The sequence below is a fragment of the Pteropus medius genome, unplaced genomic scaffold, assembly GCF_902729225.1.
Source record: "Pteropus medius unplaced genomic scaffold, Ma_sr-lr_union100, whole genome shotgun sequence".
Classification (NCBI taxonomy): Eukaryota; Metazoa; Chordata; class Mammalia; order Chiroptera; family Pteropodidae; genus Pteropus; species Pteropus medius.
Window position 1 is genome coordinate 1,137,917 of NW_024354503.1, and position 20,904 is coordinate 1,158,820.

General features: G+C 34.6%; 1 protein-coding gene across 28 annotated transcripts in view; it reads right to left on the reverse strand.

Moving 5' to 3' along the window:
- The window catches only part of EIF4G3 (eukaryotic translation initiation factor 4 gamma 3), a 274,286-nt gene that overhangs the window by 124,257 nt on the left and 129,125 nt on the right, over window positions 1-20,904 (reverse strand). For 11 of the 28 annotated variants that reach the window (XM_039854710.1, XM_039854730.1, XM_039854722.1 and 8 more), the window contains 5 exons: window positions 19,145-19,240; window positions 17,641-17,754; window positions 14,082-14,114; window positions 3,169-3,348; window positions 2,486-2,600 (listed from right to left, as the gene is read on the reverse strand). In XM_039854710.1, the coding sequence (XP_039710644.1) occupies window positions 2,486-2,600; window positions 3,169-3,348; window positions 14,082-14,114; window positions 17,641-17,754; window positions 19,145-19,174 (472 nt within the window). In that variant the 5' untranslated portion in view covers window positions 19,175-19,240. Of the gene's footprint in view, window positions 1-2,485; window positions 2,601-3,168; window positions 3,349-14,081; window positions 14,115-15,855; window positions 15,875-17,640; window positions 17,767-19,144; window positions 19,241-20,904 lie in introns of those variants that run through there. The other 17 variants (XM_039854734.1, XM_039854728.1, XM_039854732.1 and 14 more) reach the window with 6 other exon arrangements.

Genomic DNA, 20,904 nt, shown 5'->3' on the forward strand with positions numbered 1-20,904 from the left:
CCTATAATTAATGAAAACTATTGGATCAGAACTATTAATTTGGATGAAAGAATATTAACTAGTGAGAAGATTTTAAATTATATCTGCCCAAATAATAAAAATAATCTAAATTTCCATTGGTAGAGGACTGTGTTAATACATTATGATTCATTCTTAAAATAAAATACTATGTACCTTGGAATTCTATAGGTCGTGAAATGGAAAGATGTCCATGAATATATTGTGAGATTTAAAAAAAAAAAAAACAGGAAGTTTTAGAACATTATAAACAGTATGTACATATTTATGTTAAAAGTTGTTTAAATACAAATCAAAAATATGTATCAATCTGCTAAATATTATTTCTTTAGGGGGTGGGATAGTAGAAAAATTGGCTATTTTAACTTTATATATTCTATATTATTTGTATTTTTCATCATTAACTTGATTACTTTCATAATGGAAAATTATTTTAAAATTTTTTTCTAATCTTAATGAAGCCAGGGAAATAGTGTTTTAATCTACCTAATAAATTGCCTACTCAATGGCTATTGGATCTGCGCAAAAATTTCCTAGGGAATAAAGACTATCTGACTTCTGGTCAAGATGGTGAAGCAAGTAAACGCTGTGTATGGCTCCTCTCACAGCCACATCAAAATTACAAGAAGACTGCAGGACAACCACCACTGAGAACTGCCTGAAGTCCAACTGAACAGAAGTCCTACAACTAACGAAATACAGAAGAAGCCATCTCAAGACTGTATGCCAACTGTAACTGAAAACAAACAAAGAATGTCTATCAAAGGGAACTGACATCAACGATATCTGAAATGCAACTGCACCTCAATGTACTGTTTAATAATAGTGAACAAATAGTTTATATGTAATAGAAATAAAGCTAAAATGTTATTGTATGCACAAATCAGCAAAATATTTCCCTACTAGTAAACTCATCTATGTTGTTTTATATATACTGCAGCAGTGGTATTAAGAGCAATAAGGGAGGCTGGCCCGGACTTCCAACAAGAATTTTAATGAAGACATTTTCTGAGTCAAAAGTCATTTACATAATCTGCAAATACACAATAGACTAGTGAGATACCTTTCAAAATGATTTTGTAAATTAGAACATACGATTGTATTCCCTTTGCAACATGGTATTGAAAAAGAAATACCATTAATTTTAGCATGTTTACTCTAACAGATGATCTCATCTTATAGTTTTTCTTTTCAATAATAGCCAATCAAAGGCACCAGAGTTGTGTGAAAAGTGCAACTTGCTCAATTCAAAGGGTACAAAAGGAATATTTCAACAGTACTGGCCAATGTCTAAGCTGGATAACGTGCAGATATTGTTTTACTTTAAAACTCACATATATGTAAGATGGATTTTTCTGAAAATATCAACTGTGTCTTAGTAAAAATATAACTTAATATATCATTTTGAAATAGCAGTTTCACAAGCAATACTGGCCCAGTATGTAATAGAAAGGTTGTCTGTTTTCTAAAATAAAGCCAGATAACACTTGGTTACTTGGCCTATATCACTCAACCTTTCTTGGGCTATTCTAATATTAATCATTATTTTGTTGTAAAGGTTCTTAATGGAGCCACTAAATCCCAGTGTTAAGAAACTTGTTAGTGGATATATGTTTATTTATAATAGATCACTATCTGAAAAGAAAAAGTTAAAATTTTAATATGTCCTTGCTGGTAGTAGAAAAGATCAGTGCTTATTGAATCTTAAAGCTTAATTTTTCTAGTATTTGCTGATTTTATCTCTTATGGAGCAAAACAAGTGTAGTATGTGATAGAAATCTACTGAGTAAAATCATTTTCATTATTCCTTAGTATTGGTTCACACATCAAGTATAACCATAGCACTTATTTTCTGCATTAAAAATACTTGCAATTTTTCAAAGTATTTTCATTTAACTAATTCTCAAAACCTTCCCATGACACAGATATTACCATAATTTTGCAAAAAGGGAATCACAGGTATACTGAGTTATAGTCAGTCATTCCCTCCCAACAGCCTACCAGACACTGTTCTAGGTGCTAGGAATACAGCAGTGAACAAAATAAAAAACCCTATCTTCATGGATATTACATTTTAAGTGGGAAAACATTAACGAATGTTTTGGTAAATGGTGGTAAATGTTTGGAGAAAAAGAAACCATGGAAAGGAGATAAGGTATATTTATGCCATCAGCAAAAATCCAGTAAAAATCTAGGTAATGATGAGTTGGCAGTAGATATCAGAACCTTGACATATGGGCTCTTTGCGACAGAATTACCAGCTCCTTCAGAAGGTGTCATCAACTAAACATATTTCTTTAATAGTCTTTCCTTGTAAGCCACTCTCTAAAAAAAGTTTTCATGTCAGAACTATTTGCAACAGTTTATCTGTAAATCTTTCAGACCATTAAACCTCATGGCCTAAACTGATCTGCCAAACAACAAAATGAAACAAACTAATAAACACAACAAGCTAGCAGACACTTACCGTAAGCATTGGGGAAGTCCCCAGGTCCTGGTCCAGGATAAAAAGGACCTGGCCCCGGTGGTTGAACTGGATACTGTTGTGGGGGTCCGACATATGGAGGGCCACTATGACGGTACTAGGAGAAATAAATTATAGACATTTTATAAAGATTAAAAAGGTAATTTACGATGAAAAAATAAAGTTGTGTATGTGCATAAGAGAATCATTAAAATGAGGTGAAGCCACTTGGTTAATTAAACACATTCAAAATGCTTGCTTGCCATCAAGATGCAATGAGGATGAACAGAAGATGTGCCTTAGGTAAAGCCACACGGCAAATCAGCATACAGGCAGACATTAGCTCATTGTAAAATCATTTCAGATTGGTAACTTTCAGTGACATTGAATGAAATCACAGGAATGGCTTAATTACTGAGTCTAATTTAGAGTAGCTGCTTGTAGAAAGGGATGGGAGGAAAGCAAGGAGATAAAAACAATTTCTTATCATCTTAGAAAGTTTTAAGTAGAGAGATGTTGAACTATATCTTATGGAAAATGACAAAATGGCTAGACTTATAATCAACCAGAAAGTTCAGACATCACTAAAAACCAATGCCATCATCCACCCTCTCTGCTCCCTCTAATGAGAACCTGGTTAATCCCCACTCTGGTGCTGGACCACAAGGACCTGAGAGATACTTTACCTGTGGTATACAGTACTGAGGACCCTGGGGTACTGGGTACGGCATGGTAAGATGGTTAACCATCATGATGTGCTGATTGGCCTGATACACTGCAGTGGGTGTCTGTGCACCAGGACGAATAGAAGGACTGCTGTTCGGGATGGTAGCTCTAGGAGGCTGTATTTGAGGCCTCTGGAAAAACTGGGGAAGGGAGAAAAAATATTTATTTATTTTTTTATAGAGGGAAATAAGTAAATTTTACTGTCTTGAACTTTTTCCCTTTTTCCTCTAATAAAAATCTTATCAACTTGAATTAGAAATACAATGTACATGAAAAGAGACTAAATTACCTATGGCTGGGTTCGCAAAAAATATCCTGTGCTAGTCACACACATTAAGTCTTGATTAATGTTGTCACACATTTGAAAACAGGAGGGTAGTCTCACTTTTAAAATAAAGTCTCAGCTAATTTAACCTAAAAATTCCATACTATAATTATTAATATTAAAATGTGTGAGAAAATATAACAAAAGGGGTGGCTGGTGTCTTTCTAAAAGTTGCTCTGTTATATAAAGGCATTGATTCTTTCATGAAGAGTGGGCAGCTCATTACCAACTTATTAAAAGTTAAAAGTAGTTCCCTAAAAAACTACCATTTAAGTCATTTACAAAATATTTAGAAGAATAAGAAATCTCTCTGGACATAAAAATTTTCATCTCAGTCTATCAGGGTCAAGTTAAATTAAAACTACCTGTCGGGTTGTCACATGCTAATTGTCGCATTATGGGAAAAACCTTCCTTTTCAAAAAAGTGGCAACCCCATACTAAAATGAACTGAATTTTGCTTTCTCAAATAGTTTGCAATAAAAATGTAAGAGCCAGACAAGCTTATGGATAGTCTGGAGCGAGCAGAGGTCAAATCTCACAAATAGCAACCAGTACTTGTGGTCACTTATGGTTCTCACTGCAGGCTTAAAAGCCTTGAAACAATACACTAATATTTAAATCCCCACCATGAATTCAGTGGCAAACAATCAATCTCACTGTAATAATAATAATAATAATAATAATAATAATAATAATAATAATAATTGGATAGAATAATAAAGAGGCCATGCAGAACCAGTAGTTTGTTACCTGGATGGGTCTGAATCCTCCCTTCAATTATGAAGCAAGAAAGCAGCAGGAAACAGAAAGAAAGCCAATGGAAAAGCTTATAGATCAGTAGGAAGGGGGAGGATACAGCATGCAGCTCAACAAAAATACCTTTCTATTTATTAACAATAAGAAAAGGAAGATTAGGAAATCAGAATGATAATTCTCCACTTGAGAATTCAAGAACACATGGAATTGATGAATCAAATCACATTTAAATAAAAAATAAATAAACCTAGTGGCAAAAATATTCTACTAGTAGCCACAGTCATAACAGCTTGAAAGGAAAAGCCTGCTTAATGGCACAAGAACAGTTGGGACTGATTCCTATTCTTGGCTTTCATGGATGGCCATTATGTGATTAGTTATTTAGCTTCTCTATGATCCAGTCTCCATCCTGAATGGAGATAAGAGTTAATAATAAAAGTGCTATTTGTCATTTCAAAGTTTGCAACACACATCAAACTCTTCATGGCAGAAACCGCTCTTTTCCACTAACCAGGCATATAAGAGGCCACATCTAGCTTTAAAATAGGTAAATATAATAATGGTCTAACTATGTGCTCTAGCTCCAAAATCTCCTCAGTTGCCTCACAATTCCAGACCTAAGTGTTGCTACTGGTCCAAATAAAGGCAAGTTGACCTCTGACCTTTGGGCCCACTCAGGTCCAATCCTGTCCCTATTCTTAAGCATTAAGCTACCCACAGGTGGTAGAAATAACTTTTGATCTTGTGCTGACTTGGAAAAATTGGGATCCAGTGCCCAAGGTTCATCCCCATTCGGCCCTCATATCCTAGGGCCAAAAAAAAAAAAAAAAAAAAAAAAGCCCTAGAGAGGTTAAGTCACAGAGAAACAATGGACAGTAAGGTATAGTAGGAAAATGGAGTGAACAGGGAACCAGATGGAGAAGTCCACAGAGAGTGGCTGATGGAGATGAAAAGAAAGTACTAATGGCAAAGCTGGTAACAGAAACCTGGGCTGGGCCACAGGACAGCAATAGACTTCTTGTTATCCCCACTGACACAGTTTTGATGACACAAACAAGAATTTCTGTCCACTGCAACCAGGAACACTGAACTAATAAACTTTTCATACTAAACTTCACTTCTCTTAATTACACAGTAGACAGAATCTATTATTTACCAATGTATGTGAGTTGCAAACACACTTCAGGTATGAACTTCAGCATTTTTATAACTTAGTTAATACATTAGACCATTAAAAGCCTCAAGGAGAAGAGAGTCATTCATCTGCTCAACCTACTGAGCATTAATGACTAAATGTTAGACACAGTAGATAAAAAGATTAATCTTTTAAGATCCTTTTCCATCAACTCTAGAGGGCAGCCAAGACAAGGAGAGTGTCAAATAGATAGAGGTGATATTCCTCTGTGGTTATATTATCATCGAATTTTTCAAAGTACTTATTAGCCTGAAAACATGGGTTTATAGTGGGAAAGAGAGAGGAAATCTGCCCATTAACTTATGCAGAGCAAGAAAAATAGATATGGGCAAAGTTTTCACACAATTTTAATAGTTTAATATATGTGAGTACTTTTCTTACCACTATTTTCCAAAGCTCTGCTGGCATTTTTAACAAGCCTGTTTAAAATAACAGGTTTCAACTTATTCAAGGAGGTTTCTGAATAGTATATGACTTTTCTTCAGCAGGTTTTAAAGAGAAACAAGTGTTTCAATGATACTCCTAATATTAACATACAGCCGAACCAGTAAAACACAAAATCTGTGATTATGTGGACATACAATAATTTTTTTTATAAACTAAGATTTCAGCTTTGAAGCTAAATAGAAAAATGTATTCATATAGGCACATTAAATAACAATGGTGAAGATTTATATAGCACTTGCTAGTTTCCAGGTACTACTCTAAACACTTCACATGTATTAACTTAGCCTCACAACAAATCTCTAAAGTAGGTACTATTATTAACATCGCCATGAGATAGATGGGGAAATCGAGCGACAGGGAGATTAAGTAACTTGCTGAAGGCCCTTCATGTGTAATTTAAACATAGTAAGGTTCTACGTCTATACTTCTAATTTTTATACACTCTATCTCTCATGTAATGGAACACCTTTCGTATTTTCAAACAAGTGTAGTCAGCCAGAAGGAACTGTTTCAAAGGCTGAAAGGATGTGACAAGACCTCTATCCAACTACACTAAAGAGTGGTACATCCTTACATCATAATTGATCCCTGGTAAGAAAATTGCTACACCAGTTACTTCACAAAATATGTTTATTATTTAGGAAAGCAAAATTATTCTATGTATAAGACTCCAATTCTCTATCTCCCTTAAAGTAACCGAAACTTTCAAATGCTTTTATAACCTGGGGACAACATTCATGAAGATTTTTACAAGGACATGCTATCTGGAGCTTGCCCCCACCAACCCATCCACCCCACACCCACCGCCACTTAAAATACCAGTACAGGAAAATAAGATTCCATAGGTTGGCAAGGCAGCAAACCACAGTTAACTGAAAAGGATGTGAATTTGAATGGGCTTCCCCAAAATGCTTGCGATGCTTGCAATGCTTCTGAATCTCTTTTCCTCTCCACTGAGTGATGAAGAATCATTAAAAGAATCAAACTCTTCTGGATAGAAGGGCAATGCATGCCGTTTATATTAACCATATATCTAAAGTTTGAATCTCTTATATGACATGCTCTTGGGTAACAAAACTTAAACAACTCAAGACATAGTTCCATTTCATCATTAAATGGAGTTCTGACACTGAAAATGTCTTTCTCTTCTACTGGCTCAAAATTTTTCTCTCTGTGTCACCTACCCTCCAGTCCAATGTCTATATCTAAAATCACATCGAAGTCAAATCCTTCTTCATAAGTGACAAATGTCTATGTTATCCGAAGACTTCCGTCACTGCCAACTTGCACACTACTGTCTATTTTTTTGTTCCAAGCCAATCGTCACCCTTTGCCCGTTGTCCCTCCAACCAAGATTTTGAATTCTTTAACTAGCTTACTTACTCTTTTCTCTCAATCTGCTTCCACTGCTCAAAGTCTCGCTAGAGAACCAAACATAAATATCCAGGATGGGGTCTGCCCAGAATGTACAGGGCCTTCATTCAATAAATATCTGTTGCCGAATGAAAGAACAATATCTCTCTCTTATTCTGGTCAACTATATTTCCATTAATGAAACTAAGAATCAGAGCTCTTTTGTCAATCATATTTTACTACTGATTGGTACTGAATTACAATCATTTAAGACTCATAAATCTTCTTCATACATAACCTGGCAGTTAAGTCATGCTCTTCACTTCTGTGTGTACTCTTACAGCTGTGTTTTGAAGCTCATATAAGGAATCTTGCAAATTTTGTTCCTTTGAAAATTATCTGGTTAGAAGGTTTATTGTGAGACTAAGTTAATACATATGTAAAGTGTTTAGAGTGGTACGCTACAGCTAGTAAGTGCTATAAAAGTTATAGTTTCAACCCATCATTTCAGATTGTACTTTTTTTTTTTTTTGGATTGTGAGAATATCAAGCAATGTCAAAATTACTCAGCAAATGTTGATAGGTATATTATCAATCCAAGTCACTGATAAAAATGTTAAAAAGGGTTAGGTAGAGAAAACCCATGTACAACATATCTCTAAATCTGATTTCAATCTGTTTTAAGTATTTTATCTTTCAATAGTTCACTAGTGTGCCAGGAGAATGGCAGAGGAAGGTGACAGCCCTCATTTGAGGCAATACTTTGGGTGGCTCCAAAATAGAGGGTGAACTTAGGGTACTCATAACTGCTGGTTTTCACAAAAACACCAGAAGCCAGAAAGAAAACATCACTCTTGGAAGATTGTTCTAAAGATGCAGCGATCACACCATTACCCAGTCTTCTGGCCAATAATAAATGCTTTCTGAAGCATTTCTGGTAATTATAACATTTCTCATGACTTCTCTCTCTAAGATCATCAACAGACAAAGATATCTCTAAAAAACTACATAATAATCATAAATTCTTTGAAAACTACCTATTCATTTTCAGGAAATAGAAAAATCCTATTCAATCATATTCGTTCTTCACATGTGGGGGAAAAAACTGAGTACTTATTAATTTGCAAAGCAACAAAAATCTTATCTAAAATATGCTTTTGAAATCCCTAGAATTTGTAGTATATAGTTCAGCCTCCTAGAGGGATAAACAGTAAAATATGCAATTAAGAATATTTTAGGTTAACATCTTTAAAAATTCTAAAGTACTCAAGAAAAATAACAGCTATAATTTTCTGACAAGTTACCAAGTTACAAAGGGACATGCAGTAAAATATCACATAATGAGGTATCACTCAAGTATCGATCACATATTCTGCTGAGACTTACAGTTTATAATAAAGATTATTACATTCTAAATTCTAGGTTTCACTAAGAATTAGGAGATGTAAGCTGTAGAGCTAAGCTGTCCAATATAGAAGCCACTAGCCATATCTGGTTACTTAAATTAAAATTAATATTTAATTTAAAAATCAGTTCTTCAGCTGCATTGCACAATTCAAATGCTTGATAGCCACATGTGATTAGTAGCTACTGTAGTGACAGCACAAATATGGATCATTTTCATCATCGCAGAAAGTTCTATTGGACAGTGCTGCCTTAGAGGATTATGTCAAATGGAGGAAAGAAACCCCTAAGGATTCTCTCAGGGGCAAAAAAAGTGTTGCATCAGATCATAATGTAGAGTGTGGGAAATGAGCATCCTTATAGAATACTTCATTCATAGTTAAAAATAGCTTTAGAAAAAGGGGGAAAGGCAGGCTGTCTCATTGCTTAAAGGAAACTGACACTTACCAAGAACTTATTATGTGCCAGGTACTGTGACAGGCAGGGACTTTAATACTAACAACATCCTTAGGAAATAGGTGCTGTTATTATAACACTTCAATATTATATCACTTATGAGCATATTCTATCTATTTCAAAGATAAGAGAGCTGAGGTTCAAAGTTAGTTTGTAGTAAAGCTAAGACTGAGTCCCAGTTATGTCTATACCCAACCTGTATTTTCTTCATTGTCTCTGCTGCAACCCTACAACTCCTTGTAACTAAAACATTAGATAAAACCGTTCATCACTGACTTACATTAAGCTCTGAAAAATATAAGGGTTCTGGTCATAAGACAACATAGATGCTTGATCTGATTTCCTAGTAATATCCATTTACCTCCGATGTGCCAGGTCTGGCCCCAGAGGTAAGCCTTAAGCATTCATTTACTTTACTTTCCGAATGTAAGAAACTGCCTACAGCAATACAAATATTACTCTACCAGGAAGGAAGACTTCAAATTTAACAGCAGAACTTCAAATACAGAAAACTTTTAAGGTCATAATGGAAAAAGAAAAAAGGAAAATCAACATAAGCCAGCTGTTTCTTTTTTTAAATCTTTTTTGCAAAAAGAACCAAACTGCAACAGGAAAACAGGCACAGTTTCAATGCTTGCCACCAGGTAATATATATTCCTTGATGCCAAATTGCTAAGTTTTATAGAGCTTATCATTTGTTTACACTAAATCCAACTGCTTTGAATGTAGCATATTATTCAGAACATGAGATGAACTAAATCCATATATCAAAACAATGCAAAATGCTTTTGTTCTTATGAACACTTTTAAATATCAATTCCTTGGTCTTTCTCACAATGCAAAGACTACTTAGCCACAGTACATAACCAACACTTGATCTCTCTTGTGAAGCCCAGAAGCCGAATAAGAACAGGAATATAAGTAACTTTAAATCACAACTACATAAATTTCAATGGCCAAAGACATGAAATTAATAACACAAGCCAGAATCTACATTATACCAAGTGACTTGTTTTTAATTCTGAATGTACCTTCTGTTCTCTCAGTTTCTAATTACCTAGGGATTTTCAAACATCAGAGTAAACATAGTTGACATAGTTCGAAAGCCAGGGTGTTTTTGCATATAAAATTACTTAGGACTTCTTTCACCTTTGAAGAAAACTATTATTCTATTCCAAAGCTCTCTTCATTATAAAATGCAAAAAGAACAGAACATCCTTATTAATCTAAAGAATCCCTGCAAAAGCCAAAAACTAATAGCACCAAGAAGATGTGGCTGAAATAATGCTAACTGAAGCATGGTATTCCTGACTTGAGGGACTCAGAAAGAGACCTGTTTGGCTACACATAAGATCTTCTAAATAAAAGTACAAGAAACATATAACAGTTTATTGGTTCTATTAAACTAAAAATGTTTACTATCCAAAATTTTGCTTCATTTCAATCAGATAACTTCATTTTACAAAGAAGAAAAAATATACAGGCTTTATTTTTTTTTTTACTTAATTTATTTTTTAATTCTTTAATGTCACCATATATTTGACCCTTTTTACTCCATCTACTATCTCTCTCCTCCCCCGCCCCCCCCACACTACCGTCTAGTAAACACTAGTCTATTGTCCATGTCCATGAGTCTTTGTTTGCTAAGAAAAAATATATAGGTTTTAAATTACAAAACTGAATAATGGTGTTTTCTTTTCACAAGCAATTATCTCCAAATAGCTGGCCTAAATAACACTTAATATACTTTGTTTGCAATATTGATAGGACAAGTTGTTATTAAGTCTCCAGAAACAGTTACATATTTACTACTGGACTTCGAAAACAACAATCATAGGAAATATCACCTAGCGTCAATTGTTTTGTAAAAAATAAATAAATAAATACATACATGCATAAATAAATAAATAAATAGATAGATAAATAAATAAATAAGATGAAAGCATAAAAGGCTATGTGATCAGAAAGGAAGCCACTGATGAATAATGGAATAAAGGAGAAATGAGAAATCTATTCGCTAATTCTAACTATTCAAGACTAATTCTAATTCTAACCTTTGATTTAATTCTTTTCCTGGAGAAAGCAAGCAATCACAGATGAAAAAACCATTTATGCCTTCAATTCAACTTTAAGTCTTAAGCACAGCAAACCAAAAATATCCCAGGACATAGATGTTTCCCCCTTACAATTGTATTCTCTGTATACCACTCAATGTTTTTTACTGTACTGCTTTAATTATGTAGGTCTCTATGTCCTATTTTGTATTATGAGCATATCCTTCTCTGTGGATCTCTCAGGATTTCGGTCTGTACTTGACTTTAGATCTAAGGAGATTATCCTCTTAAATAAAGACCGCATGCAGCCAGTGGTTCTCAAGTGGGAAACAGTATCGCCTCCATAGAGGGTATCTAGAAATGTATGAAGCTATTTATTTTGTTTAGTTTTTGTCACTGGGGGAATTTTACTGGCATTTAGAGCACAAAGGTTGCTCAAGAAACTGCAATTTCAGAGAAGTTTTTCATAACTGATTATCCCACCCAAAATGCCCATACCTAATTCCACAGTGAAACAAAACAAACTGCATACAAAATAGCAAGCTCTTCCTAACTATCTACTCAATGCCATACCTCCTGCTCAGCAGTGCCACCTCATCCTCATGACCCTCCCCCCTCCTCCTCTATTTCTCTAAGGTAACTATTGCTGCTGCCTGAGTCAAGGTTATATATTTCCTTTTCACTTAGTTCTCTGTGGTATAGTGAAAAAATTTAACTGGTGTTTAAAAAGGAAGACTGACATAGTAAAAAGCAGCCAGTTATCTGAAGTTTTTGCATCCAAAAGCAATGCTCTATATTTGTCCTGCATCTTAAGAATCCATTTTCAAAAACTCGTGTTGGCAAGTAATTATTTTTCTTGCTAATGAATAAATAATAAATATACACACATGTATAGTTCTATTTTTTAATAGTTTAAACATGCCATAATTTCACAAGCATCATCCTAAAGCTAAATGAAGAACCAATCTACCAATACCTTTTTGGTTACATTACACATGAAAAATGAATTCAAGACTGAAATTAGTTTTTTCTTATGAAGATTCCTTAAAGTTTTCTTTGGTTGTTGGAATCGAAGAAAGACAAAATGTATCACAAGCCTCATAGAAGAAAGCTTAGAAAACAGATTTTCCCAAAGCTGACTATTTTTAAAGGCTTCACCGCAACATCCCTATCTGAGGACCACTGCTACTGAACACAAGTTATAGCAATACTTAGAGCCTTGTAGCAAGGAGCTCGAAAATGATTTTTCTGCATCAATAGTCTTTTGCTCTGCTTCTTGAGCAGAGATCTCCCAGGTTTCTCTGTGAGGAGTATCTGCCTTGACTTCTGACTAAAATTTAAGCCTTGCCTCTATGGCCTCTAAGTTTTAAAAAAATTATAATCAATCTTTTTACCTAAGGGATTATCTTTTTAAAATATTATTAGTATGTGACAAAACTCTGCTAATTACTTTATTTGCATTATCTCATTTACTTTTCACATCAGTCTTAGATGGATATTAATACTTCCCCCATGTTACAAATCAGAAAACTGAGGCTGAAAACAATAACATACCCAAGAACATACACTTAATTAGGAAGAGTCAAAATGAGGCCTAGCTAATGCCAAAGTCCAAGCTCTTAAGGTACTATAATACTACTAGCTCTTGATACTAAAAAATACCCGAGTTTTATTTCTTTATCAAATCCAAAGAATTGCCATCCGCTTCATACAACCATCTCTGAGTTCTCTTGCAAAGTGTCTAACACCTCGGAATCTCTTTACATCCTCTAAATTGGGAAGATTATATTTTGAGAAATAGAGCCTTGTATTAAATCACTGTTAGACCATGAAATCCTTCAATTAAATAATATTCATTTACTCAGTAAAAGGAATTCTAAATATGACACCACAGGTAAAACACTGGTAACATTTCTCTCATTTTGTCAAACTGCAATATGTTGCATAACAATATTAAAAAAGCAACCACATATGGACTGCTTACTTTGTGTCGGCTAACTTATCTCTAACATAGAGGGTATTTATCCCCATTTTACATATGAGGAAACTGTGGCTCAGAAAAAGATCTGCATAACTCAGCTGGTTATACAGTAGAGCTGGTAATATGAACCCAGATCTATCAGATTCTAAAGCCTAGGCTCTTTCTACTATAGCAAAAGAAAATGCTTCAAAACACTCCATAAAAAGCTATTTGTGGAGGGACCTGCAAGTTTTTATTTTTCTCTCAAACCAACCCTTGTGGTATAATCCTGCTAAATAAACTAGCATTGGTATATACATTTTTTGAAATTTTAATTTATACAATTACTTCATTTAAAAGAACAATAGGCTAAAAATATTAAAAATAAGGTATTTAATTTCCATGTATTTTAAGAATAAAGATAATTCTATGTAGCAAATGAATGTATATTATTGTTAATCGATTTGTTATTAAGTCTAGGTTAGTAACTGAGATTAGTGGTTTTAGAAATACTAATGCTATTTTATACACATCAATACAAGTTACATCAGAATGTTAATAGAAAACCCTTAGAATGTTGCCTGTTCCATTTCAGGTTAATTTAAACTTAATCCACAAAATCTGCGTGGGTTTAAGATGTCTATAACGTTTCAAGGTTCTCTAAATTCAGAGCAATTATTTTTTTGACAAAAAAGTAATAATTATTTTTCAAATGTGTCATAAACAGAAGTAAATGGGTTTATTGCCAAGAAAATGCTATGAAATAGTGAAGGACAAAAAGAACTGAATTACATCTGACTGAAGCGACTCTTGACAAGAGCAGTTTGAGGGGGTCCATGGAATGGCAGCATTCTAAGAGAGCAGCTACTAAAGCCCCCACTTATTAGTTAAGGGTGATAGTGAAGGGGCAAGGGTACAGTACCTGATGATGGGCAGGTCGAGGCCCCGCTGCAAACTGAGAAAAGGAGGGAAAACAAACACAAAAGGAAAGGCACAAAGAGTCAGAAACACCACAACAAAAACCAAAATGTCACACAATATGCCAAAAGAAAAAAAACCCACAAGAAAAAAAAGAACACAAACAGTCAAAGCTTTGCTGCAGGACAGTGACAGACAGGTACTAAGATTCAACAGGTTAACACCACTACCAGGAATAGTTTGCCATTTATCAGCTGGGAGAGAAACAGCTAAGCTGTTAAGCATGAGTAAGGGTGCTTCCCTGACAGGAATATATAGATTTAAAAAAAAAAAAACAACCCTAAAATAAAAGAAATTTTGAAACACTAAGGGTTATATTAAGACAAACACATGAAAGTCAAGTGTACTTTTCCAACTGATAGAGCTGGAGGGAATGAGAAATGCTTTTATGTTCCAAGAAATAGCCAGGAGGTTATTATACTGTCCGACAGGAAATAAAAAATGTAACAGGCCTCATTTCAAATTTACTTAAGTTAAATGGGGTATCTCACACATGAAATGGAAGTTTTAGTATCTTCCTTTATTTCTTGGGATTAAAGAATAAAATTTTATTTATATATTTATGTATTATATTATATTAAATATATATTTATAACCTATAAATATATATTTAAATATATAAATAATTATGTTTAAATGCAATTAACTAGTAAAGTTTAATACCAGGCATATCAAAGCAAATAGCTAGTAAAGAACATCACTTTCTAACATGATTAATCAAAGTGGTACTGTAATAAGCTCAAGAAGAAAAAAAGAATAAAAGAAGGCAAATCTCTCAATTACTATTTATACACAACAGCACAACACTGTACATATGTACCTACTGCTATCTGATACTGAGAATAAATGCAAAAGAAAACATAACTTCTCAGGTAAATGACAGAATACTTGGAAAGCAGATAATAAGTAGTCCAACTCTTACTTTCTCTAACTTAGAATGGGAAAAAAACTTTTTTCACCCATAAAATATTAAATACTAAACCTCTAAGGTCAAATAATTCTTTATCGGAGCAAAATGGGGCTTCCAATGTGATTTTACTAAAAAGGACAGAGAAAAATGTTCAGGTACATACTGTCATGTACTGGCTACTAATATATTAACCATTAAAATGTCAACCGCACTTTTTAACAGCGAAAAGAAAATACTTAGGAAGCAGTTTTGAATAAAAATTCGACAGGGTTTTTCTTTAATACACTGAAGGAGTTAAAAAATATTTCCTCAGTGGTTTTATTTCCTATAGAGCCTTCCTTACTATAGGTAGTTACTACAGGTGAACTGAAGATGAACTAAGAACAATCGTTCATACTCAGAATTTAAGTTACCTGCAATAGTATTTTCAAGAGTTTTGGAATTATTTCCCAACTGTCATTATTTCATGTAAAAATATTTTTTAAATTATAGTGAAGCACATGCCACAATGTAGGAGACGGTTGAAGATAGCTCTATCAAGAATTCGCCTTAGAAGCTAAAATGTCACCTATTATTGAAGTAAAGTGCCTTAACACATTTTGAAGTTACTCAGCATAACTTGATGAGCTCCCTATAATCTATATGATTAGGGGGTGTTAGGTCATCCATTATATTTGCTAATAACTGTAAAATAGTTTTTCAGAATGATGATAATGGCAGCTATAGTTCTTGCAGAACATTTTCGCTTCAAAGAAACTGAGGTCTTATATTTTCAGTTTTCCAATTACGAAAAGAAAACAGATCATACCTCTACTATGGACATCAAGTTTCAAGAATAGGCAATACCACCCATGTGGTATGAAAGTAGGGGGTGGAAGTGAGATGTTTCCTCATGACACTTTTGAAGAAAATGGGAGAGAAGGGCCATGTTAAAAAATTAACCTGAGTACAGCAGTACCTGTCTTATCACTGTTCCACAGAAAGGTTCCATTTCTAAGGCTCTAAAATAAAAGTTGAAACTTTCTATATTTGGAATGTTCCAGTCAAAAGAGAACTTTCTATGAGCAAGAGGAGTACCTTATAAAATTATACATATATTTAAAAAAACGACAACTTAAGTTAGTGGGGAAATACCCTAGTCTATTTTGCACTAGTCACCATTGGCTATTGAGTTTTTCATTTGGAATGACAATAGTCTTAAAACTATGGGTAACTGTAAGCAACAGAACAAACTGTAGTCGCTGCTGGCTCATGTGAAAAATAGAAACTTTCGTTTCTTTGTTTTTTTCTTCCTTTTTTTTTAAGAGGAGTCTTTAAGATGGTGAGGACTGTAGATATTAAGGAAAGCAGCCTTCCGTGAACTTGGATACAATGTTAATGCCACCCATCCATCCACCCACTCACTCACTCATCTGTGCACAGTTGGTAACTGGGCATGGCCAACATAACATTGACGTAACTTTGCCACTTAGCACCATAAAGTATAAAAATAACCAATGGTTATAGGTTACTGCAAAAGCCAAACTGTCCCCCTCTCGCAATAAAGCATTCAATAGCTTCACTATTTTGGAGGCTTTTTAAAAATAAACTACTGCTTAAAGAGTTCCAGTACAATGGAACAGATAGCTTATCAGTATTTTTTTACTTTTAAACAAGATTTTCAACAATATGAATTTAACTAAGATACTAAGAAGTACTGAATAGAAGAAATACAGGCACAAAGGTAACCTGAAGGAGGGAGGGGGGCCACTTGAAGCCAGTTGGATTGCAAAGGCAGCTGTCCAGGGAAGAACAGAAAAGCCTAAACTGTGCAATTGCCAATGGCCCATTAATGCAGAAATAGAATGGAGTAAGCTTTAGCTGCTCTACAAAGCCATGGGACAGGTCCCTTCCTTAGTGCAACAGCTTACCTCTCCTCACCAGTTGGGATAGCTGTGGGATGGATGAGACTAGACTATGGCAACTTGGGATGTAAAAAGAAAATGCAATCCTGCCAAGTTTCGTATCCCAAACTTCACCCTCCCAGCACCAACACAAAAGAAATAAAGAAAACTGGACCCAAAACAAAAAGCAAGAGTAGTCTGGGGTCTGCTAGTCTTGCACTTGTTTTGGGGTATGTAATGGAATGTTATGTGTGTGGTTTTTAGTAATGGGGTGGTAATGGTCACTAGCAGAGCAGATGGCAAAAACTGCATAGGACAGTAGCTGAAGAGTTTATGACCACAGAAAAATGGCTGACAACTACAATTTCCCCCTTAATATTCAATTATAAATTGGAAAAAGGGAAAGAGAAGCCTTGAAATTTATCTTTTAAAATCAAATTTATGTGAAAGGGATATCCCTCTTCAAGTTTAAAATAAAGAAAAATCTAAACCCCAAATTACTCCTGTCTAATTCCCGATAGAGAAGACCCACCCAATTTGTTATTCTTTTCCACGCTGTGCCTGGCAGAAACTGCCATGCTAGGTTAGACTTTCAGAGAGGGAGCAATCAATGCATTTCTGTTCATCAGCCAATAAATGGATGTGGTCAAAAATAATGAGTGCCAGAGGCACCACTGCCTGCAAGAAGTACAGTTTGTTATATTGCTTACAATGCAGTATTTTATCCAGCCTCTTCCAGCCAAGGACCTGTAAACGGGAGTCTGTTCCAAAACCTTCCTCCTCTTCCAGTTGTCTGTGCAATGTATTGGCACTGTTCTGCTGGGCTGTCAAAAAAACTGGTTTAGAGATGCAGCTCTTCAGTCAGGTTTTGCGCCAGTTCTAACCATGTAAATTCATTTTTTTTTTTCCAGTAATTATAAAAGAGGGTTTAGGGGTAAAAAGGGCTACAGAATTCTTTGCAGTAGGAGCTTACCATAATGTTCCATGTTTAATGATTGGAACCAGGGCCTATCTAAATTAATCTGATGAGATCGCAGGCCCCCTCCAAGTAGTCAAGTGTCCACATTCCCAAACCACTCTCAGAACAAAACTTGCATCAGACATCTTGTTGACCATTTCAGCAAAAAGAAAAAAAAAAAAAAAAAAAAAAAGACAAGCAAACAGGCAATCTGAAATCAAAGGCCTCCACCACTTTAGAATGGGAGTTCAATTTGGAGGTAGAATCAATCTAAGAACAGGGCTGCAGAAGAGGGCAACAGGGTGCAGAAAGACAGAGGTGTGGGCAGAAAGAGATGCTCAGATGGTGGGCCCATGCTCTCCTTCCCATTTCGAAAGTGGAATTTTCGTAGATACTTTCAATATTTCTAAATTCATGGATGGTAAAGTTTAAATGAATAGAGCTGAAGCAATGAAAACATTTGTACCAGGCTTAAAAAGTAGGGTGGGGAACCAAAAGAAGATCCCACTAATATCCAGATGGAAAGTTTGAGAGAAAAGTGCTGCGAGTGGGATGTGAGATACGCGGGATGCAAAGCTTGGCGGTAAAGCGCACTTCTAGGAAAAACTAATCATGCAGGGCAGAAAACGACGTTCTAAGGAATGGACAGCTGAAGCCACTGTACGCTTTTGTGAAACAGAAGGATGAACCTTGAGTAAATTCAGTCTTTGCAATACTTATTGCAATCCATGTAAAGGATGAGCAAAGAGGATGACAGCGTTTACATCTGTACGACAATTTATTTACCATCTAAAGAAATGAATACACCACTCGTGTATGTCATGCATAGGTACTGTCAAACAGAACTGATCTAGTTCAGAAGTCTTACTTCCCAAACTACTGGAATTTGAGAGTTTAATTAATAAAATTTACTTTTAAAATCATTGTGCTTTCTCTTCTCTTAAATTTTGAACAGTACAACTAACAAATTAAGAACTGAAATGAAGTAAACTTGAATGCAACTGAAATTTAAAAAAAAATCATGCCACAGAATAGTAAAAGAAGATTCCATTTCTTCTTTTTCTTAATAAATTTAATTATTCCTATAGCGAGAGGTCTGAATATGCGATGCTAATCAATATAACAACAACAACAAGAAATTGTCCTTGGGACAAATTTCAAAAATCAAGTAAAGATATTAGCCGAAGTAACCCAAGCTGCTACAAACACAAACTTAGGTGGAAAACATTATCTAGAACAAGCTTCTGCTTACTTACCGGAGAACGGGTTTGAGGTTGTGAATTCATTGTCTGAGGGGCTTGAGGATATACCAACGTGGTTGGACCTGCATTCTGTCCAGAGGGATAAGGGGTCTGTCGAAGAATAGCAAGAACAATATCATATTTTAAATAAATATGGCATGGTAACTCAAATCCCAAAGTGTTTAAAAAAAGTTTATAGAAATATTTATTAATGGGGTTTACAGCTCTACTTTTTAAATTTATCTTTATCAAAATATCCAGCAATCCAGAATCACAGTAACATTTTTTAGGGGTTACTTTAAACCACGTGATGAGAGACATCTGCAATCCAATATCTAGGTGCAATTATTTGATCCCATGAGTACAAAGAGCTCCACTCACTGTCAATTCATCTGTTTCTGAAATGGACAGCCCATCCACAAACAAAACCAAGCATGGCTGAGAACCTGTTACTGCTGTGGCAAGTTTTCCAAAGTACCTATAAGCAAAGGTAGGCACTGAGGAAGCCATTCCAGAGCCAAATTAGCAGTTCACTCAGTTAATTACTATAGCAATGTTGTTCTGTCTCACTGCTTACACCATAATCCTTTTCCATAACCCCATAAAAATCTATAATCAATAAGAACTTTAGATAAAAGCCTGAAATAAGTAACATAGACTAACTTACTACAAGTTTTCTGAAAATAGGAACATAAGATTTTCATTACGAATCCATGTTAAATGCTACAGAATAATATACTACGCGCTAGTGATTTTAGGGAAAAAATACTTATGTTTAAAATGAAATGCTGGCAAGAGCAATAGACGCAGAATCACAGGACTTGGATTCAGATACTAGTAACTGTCACTTACTACTGTCATTAGTTTGGGCAAGTAAGTTGTCTTTCCCATAAATGTGAAAAGAAGTAACACACCTAACAAGGCAGTTGCTAAGATTAAATGAGGTCAAGTCAATTACTATACAATCGCCTTTAGTTACCAATAGTGTCAGTTTTACAAAGGAGGTAATCAAGGGTCAGAAATTTTAAGCGTCTTACCCAAGGTAACTAAATAACTGATGTGTCTAAGAAGTAGTCCAACTTTGTTAAAACAAAACAAAACAAAACAAAACAGTTTAACTTTTGGTATCTGTTGAACATTTTATGAGATTTCAGCTGGAATTACCAACTTAAAGCAAATGTTTGCATCATGATTTTCAAGTAATGAAAATAAGATTAATGAAAAGAATAACAGTTTCATAGTTGACACAAGGATATTTTGCAATCTTTCAAAAACAGTAACCTTATAGCCCCCTGTATAATTGACATTAAGGCGACACCTTAGGTTGATTTCCATTTTTACTCTAGTTCCACTAAATCTGGCCACAAATTTAAATACAGGGCAGCGACTATATTGAACTTATCAGACAGATAATATTGGCTCAAATATGACCCAGAAGTTATTCAGAGGTTTCTCATCAAAATTTTTAGCGCTGTTTTAGACACTAAGCTTATGTGTGTGTATCACACTCAAACTCTGGAAATCTGGGAGTTTGACTATTTTAACTTAAAAAGGAGTGATAAATGGACTTCTTATTAACTATAAATACATTTAAATTGGAAAAGTATTCCATCAAATTCTATTTAAAAATCTGGATATAGTTGTAAAATACAGAATCAATTTCATTCTTTATCAAATTAAAGAAAGTCATTAAGTGTTAAGGAAGTCATATTCTCAGTGGTGAGGATCTCTGGTCTTAGGAAATCTTGATACTTTATTCTCAACATTTAGTTGGT